General features: G+C 37.6%; 1 protein-coding gene across 1 annotated transcript; it reads left to right on the top strand.

Annotated features, from left to right (window-relative positions):
* Window positions 1-1,828: 1,828 nt before the first annotated feature.
* Window positions 1,829-17,856, top strand: oga (O-GlcNAcase). The gene is made up of 16 exons (XM_079842116.1): window positions 1,829-2,536; window positions 2,745-2,796; window positions 3,028-3,125; window positions 3,220-3,350; window positions 3,441-3,612; window positions 3,719-3,817; window positions 3,891-4,175; window positions 4,599-4,757; window positions 4,856-5,487; window positions 6,559-6,733; window positions 9,716-9,801; window positions 10,801-10,905; window positions 12,039-12,130; window positions 12,227-12,419; window positions 15,554-15,713; window positions 16,041-17,856. Exons 1-16 carry the CDS (start codon window positions 2,380-2,382, stop codon window positions 16,175-16,177), a joined length of 2,733 nt encoding a protein of 910 aa, XP_079698242.1. The 5' UTR covers window positions 1,829-2,379; the 3' UTR covers window positions 16,178-17,856.
* Window positions 17,857-19,166: the final 1,310 nt, after the last annotated feature.

Genomic DNA, 19,166 nt, shown 5'->3' with positions numbered 1-19,166 from the left:
GGTTTTTCTTTTTTTATAGATTCAAAATGTTTCATTCCTCTTGAACAGACCTTTGCAGTAGATTAACAAAGCATGTGCAATGTTGTCAAAATATGTGACATTGATTTGAAATAAATGGTGTTTTGGGGGTTGTCTTGACTTAAAAATCATGGCTAGAATATATGAATAAGCAGGGTTTCTGCAGGTCTTAATTTGCCCTTACTCAAATTAAGGCCTTGTCCCAGGCTAAAATGCATGTTTGAGCTGTTTAAACTGAAAGCAACTTGCAATGACTTATCTTAAAATGTGTTAATGCCATTGATTTTTCTTGAGATGTACACCAGTATTTTTTTCTTCTAGGGTGTGTTTATAAAAGCTACTTAAATGCCATAATTGAACTAAAGCCTAATCCGCCCTGTCTATGAAATCGTGGCATTAAACAATTGGCAAAATAAATTATCTTCATCAGTATTTTTGTCCTGTTTCCCAATACAAATATCTAAATCTTTTTAAATCAAGATGCATTTACTTGAGACACAAATTGAAAATTTTTAATTAAGTTTATTTTTCTGAGCACAAACTCACAGAAAACAAGACTTCCATGTTTTGTAAATTTGCACTTCAAGTAAATGTATCTTAATTTAGGAAAAATGGATATCTGATGGAAGTGGTATTTTAAAACTCTAAAGAAGGGTTTCTCAAATCTGATCCCTGAGAGGGCCACTTGCCTGCAGAGTTTAGTTTCAACCCTAATCAAACACACCTGAACAAGCTAATCAATGTCTTTTAAAGTTGCTAGAAAATTGCAGGTAGTCTGAGTTTGATCAGGGTCTGAAATAAACTCTGCAGGATAGTGGCCCAGGACCAGATTTGAGGAACCCTGCTTTAAAGTGTTGCTAATACACCTCATTGTATTTCTCCCCAGATTATTGAAATGGTGTTCCATTCGATTTATTACTTAAAATTGTTTTACTCCGAAATCTAAATTTACCTTCATAAAACCTGCAGAATGGAGTCCAAGCACCAACGGCTTATGTGGAGGGTTGGGTAATACAAGTGAAATGTCTTTTCAAATATAATGTGGTTTTTACAGCAACTAGTGTAAAATTGACATCCGATTACATGCGTTTCATATAACACCGTTTGTGGACGGGAGTACAGAGATGAATCATTTACGTATTCTACATGAACGCTGTTGAATCCTGCGCTAAAACAATGGACCGAACCATTCACGACAAAGAGGGGTGACCTTTCCTACGCGACAGGCCAATGGCCGCTGAATGTGACGATTAAATATACCCCACCCAAATTAAATTATCTTAAAATATAACATTGCAATTTTGACATTTAAATGTTTATGTTTTTTTAACATTAACAAAAAGTATTATTAGCCAGACTTTAAGTGTGCGCTCGTCTGCGCAGAGACTGTAGACGGAAGAGATGTCCATCTCAATGCACGTCCAGTTTCACTAAAATCCACCGAGTTTATTAATACAGTCGTCTTCTATTCTGTGTTTTGTTTTGTTTTTGTTTTTAATTCAGACAATAATATTTTACAGTAAAATACTTAATAAACAAGGAAAAGTACACGGAGTTTAAGAGACAAACTAAGACTATTACAACTTCAAAAGTAGTACTTGATATTGATTTATTTTATTCAAAGAGTCTCTACTGTCAATATCTTTTAAGTAACGCAATAAAGTTCGTTTTAACTTCTAAATATACATGTATATGTATACCGTATCCAAAATAATTCTAATGTTAATTAAAAAAATTCTCATGCAGGCTGGACGAGGGCTGATATACTTGCTGTCTCTTTAAGAGCCTTGCTGGAGATTTGTTTTCAGACTCACGCAAACCGTCCTTTACTGGTTCAAACCAGTTTTCTGAGAGTGCGCAGTGAGTGTAAACAGGAAGAAGAGTGCAGCATTAAATAGTGTCGATGAACGTTATGAAACATTGACACTATCTATTTGAAGCCGAGATGCAGGTGTACAGTAAGAAGCTCGGTTAAACGTTATTAATTTATGTCTAGCACACGACGTAGCGCGAGGCAACAAAAGCTCATAGACAAAACATCGGGTAATGCTAACTTGCGGTTCTGACAAACATCGTTTAGAGACAGATCGCGTTCACTTGCCAGAAAGCAAGAAGACAGTCCATATATAGTCCAGAAAGCTTTCATCATTGTACGTGAATGACTGTCGTGTTTGTCAAAGAAGATATCTGCAGGTAGTTCATGCAGATAATCTGCGTCCGATTGAATTCCGCTCCCTGCCGGTGACTCAATGGCCTACTAACCCAGTGAATCGGGTTACGGGTCAGTTTTCCTGCGGAAGAAAGGCTTTGGCTGACGACTAGTCTGATACTTCCAAACGCGGTAATTTAGTACAATTCAAAATGGTTCAGAAAGACAAAATAATCGAGTCGTCAGAACCAGAGATTGAGGTAAATCCACTGCCAACCGAGGTTGTTGCAGATACGGAGTGTCCAGTTGACGAGCCCAGTATAGTTGAGCGAACAGGCCGAAGGAAATTCATCACTGGTGTAGTAGAGGGTAAGAACATTTAGACTAATCCAACCTAATGTCAAACATCACATATATTCAGCAGTTAAAAATTGTTTCAATTAATTACATACGGTTTAATTAGAACTCATAGTTATATATTCTTTAGGTGTTGGCTGATTGATTGTAGCATCTGTGTGTGAGAGAAATGTGTTGCGTTTGTCAAAACCGTTTGTTGCATTTATGTTGTTCACCACAGGTTTCTATGGACGGCCATGGACTATGGAACAAAGGAAAGAGCTTTTCAGGAGGTATTGTGCAAGCGTGCAAAAATCATGTCCCCTACTTATTCGCTTTCTTTAGCATAATTGTATCTGTATATAGATTATTTTTTATTTTTCTTCATATATTTTGTGTACATGCGTTATTTGTCTAGTTGTGTGTGTATTATTTTATTTGTTAGACAAGTCAAAACATGCAAGTATTGTTTTTGCAAGATTAACCTCAAACAAAAATCATAACTAATATTTATTGTGTTTCAGGCAGCATAAATGGGGGTTGAACACCTATCTGTATGCCCCAAAAGATGACTACAAACACAGAATGTTTTGGAGAGAAATGTATTCTGTTGAGGAAGCAGGTGATATATCCGATGTCATTTGAAATGGTAACATTTGTTATGCTTTTGTATGGTTTAAAATGGATGTGTAATTTTCTGTCTTGTTCATTTAAAGACCAACTCACAACTTTAATAAGTGCTTCTAAAGAGCATGGGATTGAGTTCATTTATGCCATTTCCCCTGGCCTGGACATTACATTCTCAAATCAGAAGGAAGTGTCGACACTTAAAAGAAAGTTAGACCAGGTAAGAATTAACCTATTCAGAGGCTTATACAGCGCTGATGTCAGTGTTTTTGTGACCTACATCCTTAATCTCGGTCTGTCTTTTGTGCAGGTCTCTCATTTTGGGTGCAAGTCCTTTGCCTTACTGTTTGATGACATCGATCATAACATGTGTCCAGCTGACAAGGAGGTATTCAGCTCTTTTGCACATGCCCAAGTGTCTATCACCAATGAGATCTTCCAATATTTGGGAGAACCTGACGTATTTCTATTTTGCCCCACAGGTAAGATGTTGTTATCAACTAACCATGCTGTTTTGTGTGATTCTACCAAATGTATTGTTTATATAATATGCCATGTCATAATTATTTAATGTCTCCTTGTCCTCAGAGTATTGTGGAACATTTTGCTATCCAAATGTGCCACAATCGCCTTACCTGCGCACAATAGGTGAAAAGCTGCTTCCTGGTATTGAGGTGCTGTGGACTGGTAAGTTGTATTTTCTTTGAGTGAGCTGGAATAATAGTTTGAAGATATTAAAATGCCTTTTTGTGTTTGACAGGTCCAAAGGTAGTTTCTAAAGACATAACTGTTGAATCTATTGAAGAAGTCACGAAGATACTGAGGAGAGCTCCTGTCATCTGGGACAATATTCATGCTAATGACTATGATCAGAAGAGACTTTTCTTGGGGCCTTATAAAGGCAGGTCCACAGAGCTCATTCCTCGGCTAAAGGGAGTACTCACCAACCCCAACTGTGAATTTGAGTCTAATTTTGTGGCCATTCACACGTTAGCCACGTGGTATAAGTCTAACATGTATGGAGTGAGAAAAGATGTTGTCATGAGTAAGTATGTCTTTATGGAAACATTGTTTTTTATAATAAATTCTGTATATTTATAAAAATGAGCACCCTGAAATCAAAATAAATCGCAGGAGATAAACAGGAGATTGCAGCAATTAGCAAACAATAATGATCCAATCAATTCCAGATGGACAAAATTCCACCCAAGTTTCATTCTGAAATACATCACAATAGGGAAGAAAAGACAATTGCAGTTTCTGTTAATTGGCAACTTTTAAATCAGCTAGAATGCAGACACAATTAGCAGTCATAAGGAAAATCTTACTTTTTGATATTCTACAATAAAGTTGTGTTAATATTTTTAGTTTCTCCCATGTCAATAAGAGACTGTATTTCATCAACTTTATATTTGTGTATTTAATTTAGTCAGATTGTAGCTTCATTGCTTCTCATTTCTGTGTTTAGCGGACGGTGAAGACAGCACTGTGTCCATCCAGATAAAGCTGGAAAACGAGGGCAGTGATGAGGAGCTAGAAACGGACATCCTCTATAGCCCACAGATCGCGCTCAAGCTGGCTCTCACTGAATGGCTAATCGAGTTTAGAGTGCCTCATCAGTACAACAGTAATTATTTCTTCTTTGTGTGATGTCTTGTAACGTGATCTCAGTTGTTTTGAATTTTGGAATCATATATATCTTAACCTTTCTCCTTTTTGTTGCAGGTCGACAGGTTCCTCACAGTGGAACTAAAAGCACTTCTGTGGATGTTGCTGCGCTCACTTCTCCTAGCATGGGCACTTCCACTACAGTGACTACAGTCTTCCATCAGCCTATCATGAGTCCACCCGTGCCACTTGGCGATGAACTGCACGTCCTCGGCAAAGAAGAAGAGGTGGAGGTAGAGGTGGAGAAGAAGGAGTCCGATGAAGAACCCATGGAGATGGTTGTGGAGAAACACGATGAGGTGGAGGACAATAAAAATGTCAACCAGATCCTCACAGAGATTGTCAAGGCTAAGATGACCGAAGATCTCAAACCCATGGACACAGACAAAGAGAGCCTGACAGAGTCCAAGTCCCCAGAGATGTCCATTCAAGAGGATTCAGGCAGCGATATTGCACCGATGCAGACTGATGATCAACTCAATAAGGAAGTGTTTGTTCCATGTCCCAATGAGAAACCAATGTTCACTGCTGAAGCACTTACTCTGGAGGATTTAATCCTGCTGGCTGAACTCTTCTACCTGCCATACGAACACGGTCCAAAAGCAGTACAGATGCTAAAAGAGTTTAACTGGTTGAGAGCCAATAGCAATTATGTCAGTGTTAATTCCAAAGCAAAGGAGCCAGAGAAGGTGAGAAATGTCATAATTGGAGATGCACTGATTGCTTTTTTGGCCGATTCTGATTTTCTTTCGAAGAACTATAGTTGACAGTATACAAACAAAAATCTACTTTTCTTCAACGCAAAGTTTTATTTTCATATAAAATCTACAAGTAAAAAGTCATAATAAAATAAAATAACAACAAATAAACATTGCAAACAACAGCACAACATAATTTATGTATTTGACTGGTTAAGCGGTTTAAGCCACTCATTTTTGTACTCGCAAGCTGTGAGAGGCGGCTTTATGTGTGCTCGACTTATATAGATCAGTGGTTCGCGCGCTTTTGTTATTGCTTGTGCTGCTGGCAACAAAACAGACCGGCTCGAAATCGGAAAGATGTAAGACTGACAGGCCGCGGAGGCTGGTCACCGGGTCCAGGTCGATCATGCGCAAAATCATGTCATATTTTAAAACAAGGCTTTAATGGATGGAACTACAGTCTGGACAATATTTAGTGCTTTTGTACGATTTGGTGTCAAACTGAACAAAAAACTCTACTTTCATGGACAATGGAAAACCTAGGACAATTTTTAAAAAGATAAATAGAATTTTAAAGAATCATAAATTCCTGGAAATTCCCATTTTCTGCTCCACACTAAAATACTAAACAGACTAGGCATTGCTCTTGTGTTGAGTAAAACGTAAAACATCCTTTGTCTGATTTGTGAGCTAATCATTCTTTTGAGTCTGAGTTAAATCTGCAAATAATCTGAGTGATTTTGGAAATCCATGGAAATTTTAAAGTCTAAAAGTCATGGAAATTTGTTGGTCAAAATGTTTGGGAACTCTTTCTCTCTGTCATGGCCTTGTTTTGCCCATGTTGAATTAAATAGGAAGTAAAAATGTTTCTTCAGTCGACAGACAAAATGGTGGCAATGCAGTAATTATTTGCACCACATGGTGGTGCGTTTATGATAAGAACAAAATACTTACTTTGTAGGTAACTACACATTTTTTAGCAGTTGCTGCAGAGCTGCATTGAGACTGTAGACCTTTGATGGTGTTGTAATGACAAGGTGGTTTTCATGTTTCACATAGGTGACTGAATGGCAAGCCAGAGCGGAAAACTTTGAGGAGATGTGCTGCTCCGTCATCCAGATGTTCACCAGGCTCTCCAACTCAGCCAACAGGACCATTCTGTATGACCTGTATCCCTATATCTGGGATATAAAGAGTATCATCTCAATGGTGAAATCATTTGTTCAGTGGTTAGGTAGGTATGGCCACATATCTCTTTGCTGTCCCTCAATGCTTTTTAACCATGCTGAGCCCATGAAATGCTTAAGTCATTCAGTAGAATCCCAAACGATGAGCATTAAATTCAATAGTCACATCCTCATCATAAAATTCATTAAAGAATTAACATCTACACTTCAGCAACTTTATTGCACCTTTTTATAGTGACATCATTAAAATTTCAGGTGCTCAAAATGCATTCCTTAACAGATGGCAGTGCATATTTTTTAGACTTTAGAAAATTTACAATTTCTACTCTATCATAAGACCTCAGTTCTCACTCACAGTGTGATCGGCTTCCACTTGAAATTTCTTGGGCGAAGTCTGCCATTTTATGGGAAATTAAGTCTAGTGTACACTCGCTTTTCCGTACTTATTTTCACTTTGTGTAAATACTGTTTTCCTCTACTGACTGGATGCTGTCCTCATTGCTAGTTAGTGCCTCTTCTTCAAGCCACTCAATCTGGTAGAATGAATTGGACGGCTGTGGTCACAGTTGCCAGGGTGGGTCCTGCTGCTTGCTGTGCATTCAGTATCATTGTGCGTTAACTTGGCAACATCTGTTGCAATCTCTTTCGATCAAGGGTGTGATCGTGAAGGAAAATAAGCTCCTTACGCCCTAGCGCGCCGCGCATGCGAACTTGAAAAGCAAGGCGGCTGTGTAAGGCTATTCTGGTGCACCATGAGCAATTACTTTTGTATATGATTATTTTTTTTAATCATATCTGCTAATTATGTGCATTACGGGAAGAAACTCCACAAACAACCTCAGCGTATGCTTTACTCTAACTGAACTGGTCTGGTCCAGTCAGAAAATACTTTTTAAGTGATACTACATCCCGGTGAACTGTACACGGTTCTCATGATCCTAAATTCATTTGTGCAGTCAGTGAACTGAAGGGTCTCTCATGAGAGAAATGCTTGGGTCATTAGCCAGCCTTCTTATTTACGATGATTTTATTGAGAGACCTGTCACTTACTGAGAATGCCCATGTTTGTTATCCATATAGCTTCTGGGCATCGCTACAGTGCAGTTAGAGTAATGGATTCTGTTCTAAATGAGGTTTTTGTTGGAAGTTGGTTGAGTAATTATAGCACCAGCATGGCCTGGGTTACCTTGGTAACCACATTTTATTCACAGGTTTCTGTCCAGCTTTATAACAAAGCAACACAGCAGGCAGCAACCAAAACTGGCATGCCACACCTAAGTTGTTAGCTGATGGAGGGGAAAATCAAGTGTATAATATGCTGCACTAATGAGTGTGTTCTATAGAACTGGAATCAAACGTTTGATTAGAAAACCCCGTAAAGGCTTCTCTTTATGTGAGAACATCAACATACCCATTGAACAAATGTGATGTTGATTTAACTGTGCCTTTTAAAGTAAATTTATTAGGTTTTTGTGCGGACTGTCCCCTCTCAATATGCTTTTCAGCCTCTGAAGTCCGAATCCCAGTGTATTTCTGCCCCGTCCAAAGCAGTGCAGATGGCATTCAGTCAGCGGCTCACTGCTGTTGTGCTGAGATCACTTACTAATGAGCTCTTGTATTGTCTTTTCCCTTCGTTATGTACAGATGGAAGAGTCCTCGGCACAAGTTTCTACTGCTATTGGATGGACAGTGCCCGATGTATGCACAGTGCTGCGATTATCGTTTTTTTTTTCTCCGGGGTTTTATAGATATATTTTATTTTTCGTTATGTGCCCAAATGATTTTAATTTATGTCAATGTCTCAGGAAAGGAAAGGTTTTTGGATGAAGTCACATTTGCGCAGCGATAGCTCAAGCTTTAGGTGTTAACCCCCCAATTTTTTTCTCTGGCAGCTCTAACATGGATTTTGTTTCTATCAGTAGGCCCAATTGAAATGGCTCAGACCAGCTTTACCACACCATCTTAGGGGAAAATTGATAGTTTTGCCTTTTCTAAACCCCTTTATAATAAGAATATTCATTATAGAAGAGCATAATTTTATGGATAAATACATTTTAAAAAAAGTAAAGGAAGTGATGAAATTCCCCTCAGGTGGTGTGTGTGCTGCGTGTCCTGCCATTTCACCACAGGATGTGTTAGTATGATCAAACTGATTGGAAACGGGAACTTTGTCTCCTGGATCTGCGCTGCATTTGTCTTGTTACATGACACTGAGTTCTCATCCCCTCACAGTGGTACTGCTATTTAGAAACAAATGGATTTCTTATTGCAATATAAAGCTTGTGTCTGCTTAACGGCAATTCAAATGTGCCCAATTTTATGGTAGATATCTGCTGCAAGAGCAAATAGGCGTTATGACTGGATAGATTTGGTTGTTGCAGACTCTTGAATTAGAGGTTCCTCTTTTGTGACTTGCCCATTGAAGGGTCCATCAGTCATGTTTCAAACAATTTCAATTGATCGAAAAGGAAGCGTCCACAGTGGTGGCTGATGAACAATGCTCGATAGTCATGTGACAAGGCAGATAGGTCTAAATGTGACTTCAGATGAAGGTTAGAATTCAGGGCTTAAACAGCTGAAGCTTATTTAGTACCAGCGAGCGAACTGATGACGTATAACCAACAAAATCCCCAAACAGGCTGTTGTAGGAAAGCGCTACAGCTAAAAATGTTACATCTCATCTCTTTAACAGACAGAAACATTGAGTTGAAGAGCTAGTACCAAACCTTATCCTAGATTGCATCGTGAACCTCACTTATAACTGCTTGAGGATCATGTGGAAAAACAAATAGTTTCAATAATGTGCCCGAATCTGACATTGCAGTCAGTGTAAGCCCTCTGTCGTTGTAAGCTTAAGCTGCTTGAGCCCTAGGCAGGTTAATCTTGAGGCGTTTTCCATGATTGTAGTATCTACGTTTATTTTCAATGCGTTATTTGGAAATAAGACCCCTCTGCCCTATACCCCTTCCCCCTCATTATGCCAGAAAGCCCCTCACATAATGTTTTCCGCTTGGATCTGATCTCAACAGGGTGTCGTAGTCAGTCGTCAGCACAGTTCTTAAGTGGCGACCAAGAGCCCTGGGCCTTTAGGGGCGGTCTAGCAGGAGAGTTCCAGGTATCCAATATTGAATTACCAGCAAAATGTTACACGAAGATATATTTTCGTTTGTTTTAGATGTTGGTGTGGTTGCAAAACGCTACGGATTGGTCTGTTTAAGGTGAGCTGTCAGCAGCTGCATAGAAAAACAAAGGGGTGTTGAGCCACTTGGTCTTTTTTTCTTTTTCTGAAGTGTCAATTGAAATGGTCAAACGCCGATTGTCAGATCCAGTGTTTTGGGGTGATGGTGTATTCTAACCCAGCCTAAATTTGGATTTCTTTCAGCAACTGCCCAAATGAGATGCTGCTTTTCCCCTTGCGCCCGCGACAGCGCAGCATGGCTAGGTTTTATTTTATGACATCTTGTTTCTTTGCAGGAAACAGCGCAAAAATTATTTCCACATTTTGTCTGCGCCTGCGTCCACAATACTGCGCCTGCGTGTGCGACTGCGAGTCTGCCTACTCAAAGCTCCATGAACAAAGTATTACTAATCCATAACCTCAACATTCTAAACATCTTAAAATAATTTGATTATCTCTAATGGTGTGTCATAGAAAATATGTGATGTTTTAAGCCGGAAATTTTTGGTCATGGAGTTTTGCTCTGCGCTCTAGCATCATTCCTTTTCTCTACAGGAAGTTCTCGCGCAGCGAAAAAGAGCGGGAAAGGAGCATCTCCTTTAGCCAGTTAAGCCTTTCTCAGACCAAGCCTGCGCATTTTTGTTTCTTTTTGGTTTCTCTCAGAAAAAAAAAGGTGGAAAATGATTGTCAATGGTACGCATCTTAAGTATGATGTTTACATGCTTTTGCTGAAAACTGACCAACCAGAGAAGCCAGTTTACTTGAGAAGGCATTTATTTCCAAGCCGGTATTAGGCGCATTCTTGCTCCACTCCTGTGTGAGGTTGGTTCAGCTTGAGCAGGTAAACTCGTGCTGAAGTTTCAGTAGCAGTGCAGTCACATGGTCAAATCTAGAAACATACTAAACTATTATATACTTTTGCTTTGGTCTCCACAGAGACTGTTGCCAATTGATGGGGCAAATGATCTTTTCTACCAGCCACCACCATCAATGCCTACTTCCAAAATCTATACCATAAGGCCTTACTTTCCCAAAGACGAGGTAGGTTTTGGCATCATTTTGTACTTGCTTACAATTTTACGAAAATAATGGTCAACAGGGAAGGGTGGCAGCGGTTCTTAAGCTCTTACATAAATTGAAACATAAAGTCCACACTAGGGGCTAGTGACTACTGTAACTAACTCTGTACTTAATTTGGTTGCACCATTTGTTCTTAAAGCAGAACGAAGCTAAGCTCCATAAAGTAATGGTATTGTCGCATAATATACGATTTACCTTCAGTGATCCAGCTTTCAAATTTGTGAGCAGAAGAAATTTTATCCAGATATAGTTGATTTTTGTCTCATTTACAATAACTAATGAAGGCAAGGCAAGGCCTTGTTTCCACTGATACTTAATGATGAAATGGCACAATAGGCGTTTTTGTATGTAAACAGCATTCAGAAACTATTTGAAATTAATAAAGAGCAATAAATGCTGATACAAAAAAATAAAACTACATTTATTTATTTTAATTTGGCATGCACTACACAGACTGATGCATACACAGGTGGGCTGGGTTCATGTGGAAGAGCTGACAATAAGTCATGTGTTCACATAATGTTCTATTTTTAAAATGTAAACGATGTAAATGTCAACATGTCTAAAGGATTTAAGTTTGTCAGGTAAAGCATTAGCTTTTTGATGTAATTCAATCAATCTGCTGTTTTATTCCAACCATTACACCTGGTTGCAGACTTATGTAAATATGTGGTTTATCGGTTGTGATGGCGCAAGACAAAAATATTTAGTAGTGCTTAATTTGTGACTTGGCATAGTTGCGATGAAAAGGGGCCCTATGTTGAAACTTGCACACAGCTGGTGCAACCGACCCAAGGAATGTTAGTTTTGTACTTTTATGTTGAGGGCATGGCTTGTCTAAGGCAAGCTGTCTGTAGTATGAAATCTCTGTAGATGTTCTCTGTCTTCATACAGCCTTGCTGTTGGCTGCTTGAATTCCCAGCTGAGGTGTCCCAGTTTAAGCTGTGCTTTTAGGTTTATTTGCAGCACATCTGAAGCATTCTGCTGAAGCGGCAGTCTGGTCCACCTGTTAGTCTTTAGAAGGTTCACATTTTGTGGAATGAGAGCTGTCAGATGCCGTCTCACACTGCATCTCTCTCACTTTCTGTCCTCAGTCTGCCATCTATAAGGTCTGCAAGGAGATGTTCACTGAGGGCTGTGATGGCCTTTCTTTCCCAGATGAGTCACCGGACCTTATTGGAGACAGGTGAAGTTTGAGCGTCCACGTTGTTTAGTCACATTAATGTGTTATGCATGCTTGATTAATAACGTGAACTTTGTGCCATCATCTCCATCGTTGCAGGTTAGTGGGAGGTTTTCTGTCGCTCAGCCCAGACTATGGCTTTGTGCTTGAGGATGAAGAAGGTATCTGCGGCTATGCTCTGGGCACTGTGGATGTCAAACCTTTTGTGAAGAAATGCCAGATGAGTTGGATTCCGTTCATGCAGGAGAAATACATCAAGCCCGACACAGAGAAGGACCTGTCAGAGGCTGAGGTTTGCATGCCATATCATTTCTTCTACATACAAATCATCCTTAACCCTTAATCGTCCCTTGGGGTCCAGCTGACCCCACTGGACTTTTCCTCCATTTTTTAAAAGTGTTCCCTTCATCTCAGGGCCATGAGACTCTGTGACTTTTCCTAAATAATCTATCTAAACATGCACAAAAAATCTGGGCTTGATTTGGTTGTTCTAAGGGTGTGTAAAAAAAAAGTTACCGTTTAAGTCCCTTGGGGTCAGATTGACCCCACATTGAAAATGAATGGGAAAGTGTAAAAAATGAGAATTTCACTTTTTTTGTCAAATTTTTTTTACTAAATCCAGTATAAATCTGAAAATTTCCACATTTATATCAAGGTCTGGTCCTAGAGCATAAACACAAAGTGGAACGAACTTTCTATCTCATACACACACACGTACACACACACGTACACACACACACAAACACACACATGTGTGTGACTGCAACAGAGAGTATTTTTATTGAAATTGGCAAATAAAATCAACAAAACTGGCATAAATCTGAAAGATTTTCATACATAAATGAAGTACTAATACTAGAGCACAAATGCAATATGGAACAAGCATGTTCACTCACACGCACACACACACAAACACAAACACAGGTGTCTGGAGCATTTTTTTTGGATTTTGGCAATGAATGGGAAAATGTAAAAAATGCTTTTTTTTCACTTTGTTTGTAAAAAAAAATCAACTAAATCCAGTATAAATCTGAAAATGTCTACATTTATATCAAGATCTGGTCCTAGAGCATAAACACAAAGTGGAACGAACTTTCTGTCTCATACACACACGCACGCACACGCACACAAACACACACATGTGTGTGACTGCAACAGAGAGCATTTTTATAGAAACTGGCAAATAAAATCAACAAAACTGGCATAAATCTGAAAAAATTCCATACATAAATGAAGGACAAATACTAGAGCACAAATGCAACATGGAACAATCATGAGAAAGAGAGGGAAAAGGGCAAATAAAAGAAAGATGAAAGGCAGCTTAACTTTTGCATAACTTCCCTATGGACCTCTATTGGATAATGTGGTCATTGCACTCTCTTTCTCTTTAACTATAATTCCTAAAGTTTTTCCACAAACCTACAGATGGCGGTATTCTATCCCTAACACATAGAGCAATGTCCAAAAACTATTTATATTTATTTAAGATCATCATTCAAGTGATTTTTTCATAAAAAAATAATTTTTAATGAGCTAATTTATGACATAGTTAGGTATTTGTGCAGCAAATAGGTAAAAAACTACCAAATACCCACAAAAACACAGCATAAATGTATAGTTGAGAAGTAAATAAAAAAAATGATATATAGTTTTCCATGTAAAAAAATAATATTTCCTTATGCAATCGCTCTGTAAAAGTTTGGGGTCTATCTGACCCCAAGGGACTCAAACGTAAACCCTACTTGAGGGGCGATTAAGGGTTAAAAGCCGGGCATATGAAAAATAACTTTTTTTTTTTTAATGGAACCGTTTATTGAACCTTCAGACAGAATCTAAAAAAAGTTTGCATATGTTTTTTGTGTTGTTGTTGAATATCTGGCTCATAAAGGAAGATAAAGTAAGAATATGGAGCTCATTCTCGAGGAAAAATGTTTTTTATTTAGGGATGCGCTGATACCAGTATCAGTATTGGGCCCTGTACACTGTCCTTGTGACAGAGAGAAACAGACAACAGAGCAAACGTAGAGCACAATGGAGATCTCAGCGAAGGATGTCTTTTGAACTAAATGTATCAATTTAATTAATATAATATTTAACAAATTAAATGTTCATGCTATACCTGCTGTGTGCAAGCTGATAAGCGGAACACAGAGTTGATTGGATTTGTCGATCGCACATCCCTTTTTTTACAGACATTGCTGCAAACCAAGTTTGTACTTTGGTCGGATATGGCAATAGCAAAGAAAGTAAAATGAAGAGCATATCACTATCGTTAACTGATGGTAAAGAGAGAGAGAGCACACACTTGTTGCATGCTCTTGATTGCTGATCGCGTACTCTGCACACATGCGTCATTTGGTTTCAAGTGAAAACATGAACTGTAAGATGATTTATGTAGCTTATAATGAGTGGTTCCCTACATTATTACAGCTAGGCAGTAAAGTAATCGCATACATTTTCAAGTTTTCTATGCGCAAACATCCGAAGCTCGCGGACAGAAAGCTGCCTCTTAGACAGCGCGCGACTGGCCTATTAAATTCAGTTCTCTTTCATCGTCGTCTTGTGCTTGAATAGACAAATTCACACAAACGTATGTCAAAACGAAACCTAGGGGGTTATGTGAACATAAACCGTTGAAAAAGAAAACGTGTGTAACAGTATGTTGGATACGTGCAGCTCTTAAAGTGACAGCAGCCTAATAAACCTACTGCTGCCTTTGTCCTATCTTTGTAACAAAAGACAGAGAAAATCCGTCTCTAAATATTCACTGTGCTATTAACTTAAAGATAAATTATGATAGAGCAATAATATGAACAATGAAAGTAACCGTAGCTCCTACAATACATTTTAAGACATAATTAGGCATGAAAATAACTGAAGGAAATATCTATTTGCTAAGCCAACTAATTTGCTTCATATACTTTTGGTTTCTCTGCCCAATATTTAAAAAAAAGTTACAAATGCAGTGAAAATGCAGGTATCTTTACTCCGTATCAGCAAGTACTAAAAACGAAAGTATCGGACTCGTTCTGGAAAAAGTGGTATTGGTGCATCCCTAGTTTATTCAGAGGCAGTTGCAATTTGTAGTTGCTGTTATTTAAATGTAAAAAAAGTAAAATTGAATTCTGATAGCTTGTAATCTAAATCAGTGAGGTTGTATAACAATATAGCAGACTTCTTGCATAAAATACTTAGAAATATCAGTTGTCACTCTATATCTGCCTATAATGCATCTAAGATGTTATTTAAATGCTTAGTTTTATGATCAAAGCTCTGTTTTCATTTTGGTGAGAACAACAAATAATGCAATATAATATATAATGCATATTATTAGAAAATTGCATATGAAATATGATACAGTAGGCTTTATAAGGTAAAAATGTTTGGAGCGTGTTTATGGCAACTTTTATCACTTTTTCCCTATAGAAGATGATGTTAAGTTTCCATGAGGAGGAGGAGGTTTTGCCAGAATCGTTTCTCAGTAACTTCCCATCGCTTATTAAAGTGGACATTCACGCAAAGGTTACTGACCCCAGTGTAGCTAAAAGCATGATGGGATGTCTCCTTTCATCACTGAAAGCTAATGGTAGGTAGAGTTATGTTGTGTGACATGAACTTTACATTTTTATTTAACAGTGTCTCTGTTACACATGATGCTATTATTCATTGCTATAGTAATAAATGAGTTATTACACAGTAATTAGTCACTTACTACTTAATTGTACAGTAAAGCTCCCCCTCTCACCACATTTTACTTTAACTTTAATCAGCAGAACAATGTTTATTATTCATACATTTCAAATACTGACATTACAGAGGGATGATCTTTACTGTCAGAAAACATTAAAAGCTGCAGTGATTTTATTGAATGATTTTATTTTCATAAACACATCTTTTCCTCCTCGTTTGTCAGGCTCGCATGGTGCTTTCTGTGAGGTCCGGCAGATGGACAAAAGGATGTTGGACTTTTATGGCAAACTGGGCTGCTTTGAAGTGGCCAAAATGGAAGGATTCCCAAAAGACGTTATTTTAATGGGGAGGAGTTTGTGAGTCTGAGCCACCTAGAAGAAAAAAAAACATACAGAAGGAGCCTCCTAGAAAGTGCACAAAGCTTTTGCCCACACTTCGCTACCTGTTCATGTAAATATCACATGTTTTGTAATAGCAACTCTGGTGCCCTGTAACAGTAGCTTAATTCACATCATTACGCCGAATGCACTTCTAGAATTGTAGGTGCTGTTCATTCACTTTGCCAGTCTGTAGTGGATGCTCAAGTGCTTTGTGTGTTCAGGAGGAGTGAGAACTGGAAAAAGAAGTGAAGCGAGTCTGTAAGAGTAATTCAGGACGCATGAGTTACTTTCACTTTTTTTCTGGTAGATGGGTTGCTTGAGTTGGCCAAGTGCCATTGAACCTACTAAATCTCTTAGATGTGGCCGAGTTGCAGTTTGTGTTCAGCATATGTGCATGTTTAAGTTAATGTCTAGATTATCCAGACAAAAAAAAACATGCCATTACTTGATAAGAGATCTTCACTTTACGGTTTTTAATAGTTTATTTCAGTGCTTTACAGTGTTCAAAGCAATAATCCAGAAGGACGACTTAAGTCAGGGTTTGTGTTATTGCTTTTCAGGACATTGTAATAAATTTTGCAGTTTTCCAGGTTCAAACCGTGTCGGTGAGCTCATATGGAGAATGCAGCAGGCTAAAGCTATCCTTTGAGGTTTGGGATGCTTTAGAAAAGAGTGGGCAGAAGTAAATACAGTTAAACCATTATGTTCATTGTCTTTAAGACCGCATGGGATACTTTTGTGTAAACCTTTAGCATGTGTATCTTTTAATGATACATTTGGTTCATTTTGTACAAAAATGCCTTTTGGCTCTTGCCCTTCTCTGTAATATATTTGAGGATAATGAAAAAAATACTTTCCTACATTTCTGCTTTTGTTTAAAGTGGTAAATTATACATTTCCTAGACATAACAGGGTTACATTATAATTCTGTTGTTTACAAAAAAAAGTACAATTTGTAACTTCAACCTCAAGACCAATGCTCTGCACCATGTCTTTAATTAGAAAATTAAAACAAATGGGAATAAAAAATAAGGTAGATTAATGATTTTTTTTTTTTTTTACATACAACCTTTTTTGTTGCCTGAAGAGAATGATAACCTTAATAATGGTTCGCCTCTTTGTTAATGTTTAAAAGTCTCACAGTTAAATTTGTGTTTCTCTGAAATCCACAACATAAACGGTTTATTTTGTCATTATTCCCCCTTTTTAACCAAAAGTATGGACAGATTTTTTTTATTTTTTTTTTTGTAATATCTGTTGTGCTGTATCCTGAAAAACTAGATGAGCACAAAAGTATCTTACAGATTCCCATATGTAATGTTTGAAATAATGACGAAGTAAAAGAAAAATGTAAATACTTTGTGCATGTGTTAGGCAGTTTTTCACTTTTTTCCCACCCCATTTAAGGGAATTTGTACAAAAAATGCTATTGTTTATCTCTATGGCCTGTTGCTAGGATCAGTTTATTTTTGTTGATCACATACAATGTAAAGGGCTTTTTTTTCCTCCTTTTTTAAAAAAGGTCATATACAGTGCATACATTTAAAAATATGAAGACCTTTCTGTATTTTGATGTATTATGATAATGTATATGTAATATAGTTGTAATTTCTGTAAGGGTTGTATGTAATTAAGATGGTTATTAAAATGTTAAATAGAAAAAAAAAATCTGGTCAGTGAGTGAAATGGGAAAAATGCTGTTTAGACCCACAATTGCCACCCCTGGTGAACACTCTTATTTCTGTCTTTCACTATAAACTTTGCAGGTGGTGCATTTAAATAGTTACAAATTGAAAGTTGTTTCCATTTCCCATTATTTTCCCTAGTGTGCTATTAAACTAAATTGGATTTTATTGCATGTTAGTAGGCCTACACACACACTATAATGCTGCCTTCACGTGCTATCGGAAATTTCATAATTCCCACTTCAGAAGTCGTGATTATGAGCTTGTTTTATTCAAGTGCTTTGTTGTCTGAATGAACAGGAATCATGTTTATTATTTCCTATTTATTGAGAAAATCTTATTAAAACCAAAATTATATGTAGTGTCACATGCACTGACACTGACAACCATAAAAACATTTATGATGCTATCCAGATAGTCAGCTTTCTGCAGATTTTAGGCTATTTAAAAAAAAAATTAGCTCTGTATAAAACAACATTCAAATTATTACTCGTATATGTAAATTACATTAATGATAGGACAATCTAGCTGTTTTGGGAGAAAAACTAATAACTCCTGTCACAGCATTAGCATTCCCCCGGACGCCACCATATTTAAAGTTTATGTATTCCCATCTCGGGAATTTGGGTATCAAAATTATTTCAGAACTTCCCAGTGGTAAATACGACATCAGCGGGCGTTCATGTGCAACTTTTACCTAGGAAACTCGTATTTACAATAATTCCGATAGCACGTGAAGGCAGCATAATTTCCTCAGTACTATAATTAGTAGATTGGTGGAGTGTCAAGATAAAATTTTGGTGTTGATCAAGATAAAGCTACCCATTTATATATATATATATATATATATATATATATATATATATATATATATATATATATATATATATATATACATACAGTGAGGAAAATAAGTATTTGAACACCCTTCTATTTTACAAGTTCTCCCACTTAGAAATCATGGAGGGGTCCGAAATTGTCATCGTAGGTGCATGTCCAATGTGAGAGACATAATCTAAAAAAAAAAAAATCCAGATATCACAATGTACGATTTTTTTACTATTTATTTGTATGATACAGCTGCAAATAAGTATTTGAACACCTGTCTATCAGCTAGAATTCTGACCCTCAAAGACCTGTTAGTCTGCCTTTAAAATGTCCACCTCCACTCTATTTATTATCCTAAATTAGTTGCACCTGTTTGAGGTCGTTAGCTGCATAAAGACACATGTCCACCCCATACAATCAGTAAGAATCCAACTACTAACATGGCCAAGACCAAAG

Source organism: Gobio gobio, assembly GCF_949357685.1.
Source record: "Gobio gobio genome assembly, chromosome: 18".
Lineage (NCBI taxonomy): Eukaryota > Metazoa > Chordata > Actinopteri > Cypriniformes > Gobionidae > Gobio > Gobio gobio.
Note: the sequence above shows the minus strand (reverse complement) of the source record. Positions and strands in the feature narration are given on the sequence as shown.

Bases quoted from the DNA above. Each gene is read 5' to 3' on its own strand.
- oga (XM_079842116.1), top strand. From the start codon at position 2,380: ATGGTTCAGAAAGACAAAATAATCGAGTCGTCAGAACCAGAGATTGAG. The intron at 4,758-4,855 runs GTAATTATTTCT...TTTTTGTTGCAG, and splicing joins AGTGCCTCATCAGTACAACA to GTCGACAGGTTCCTCACAGT. The intron at 9,802-10,800 runs GTATCCAATATT...TGGTCTCCACAG, and splicing joins GTCTAGCAGGAGAGTTCCAG to AGACTGTTGCCAATTGATGG.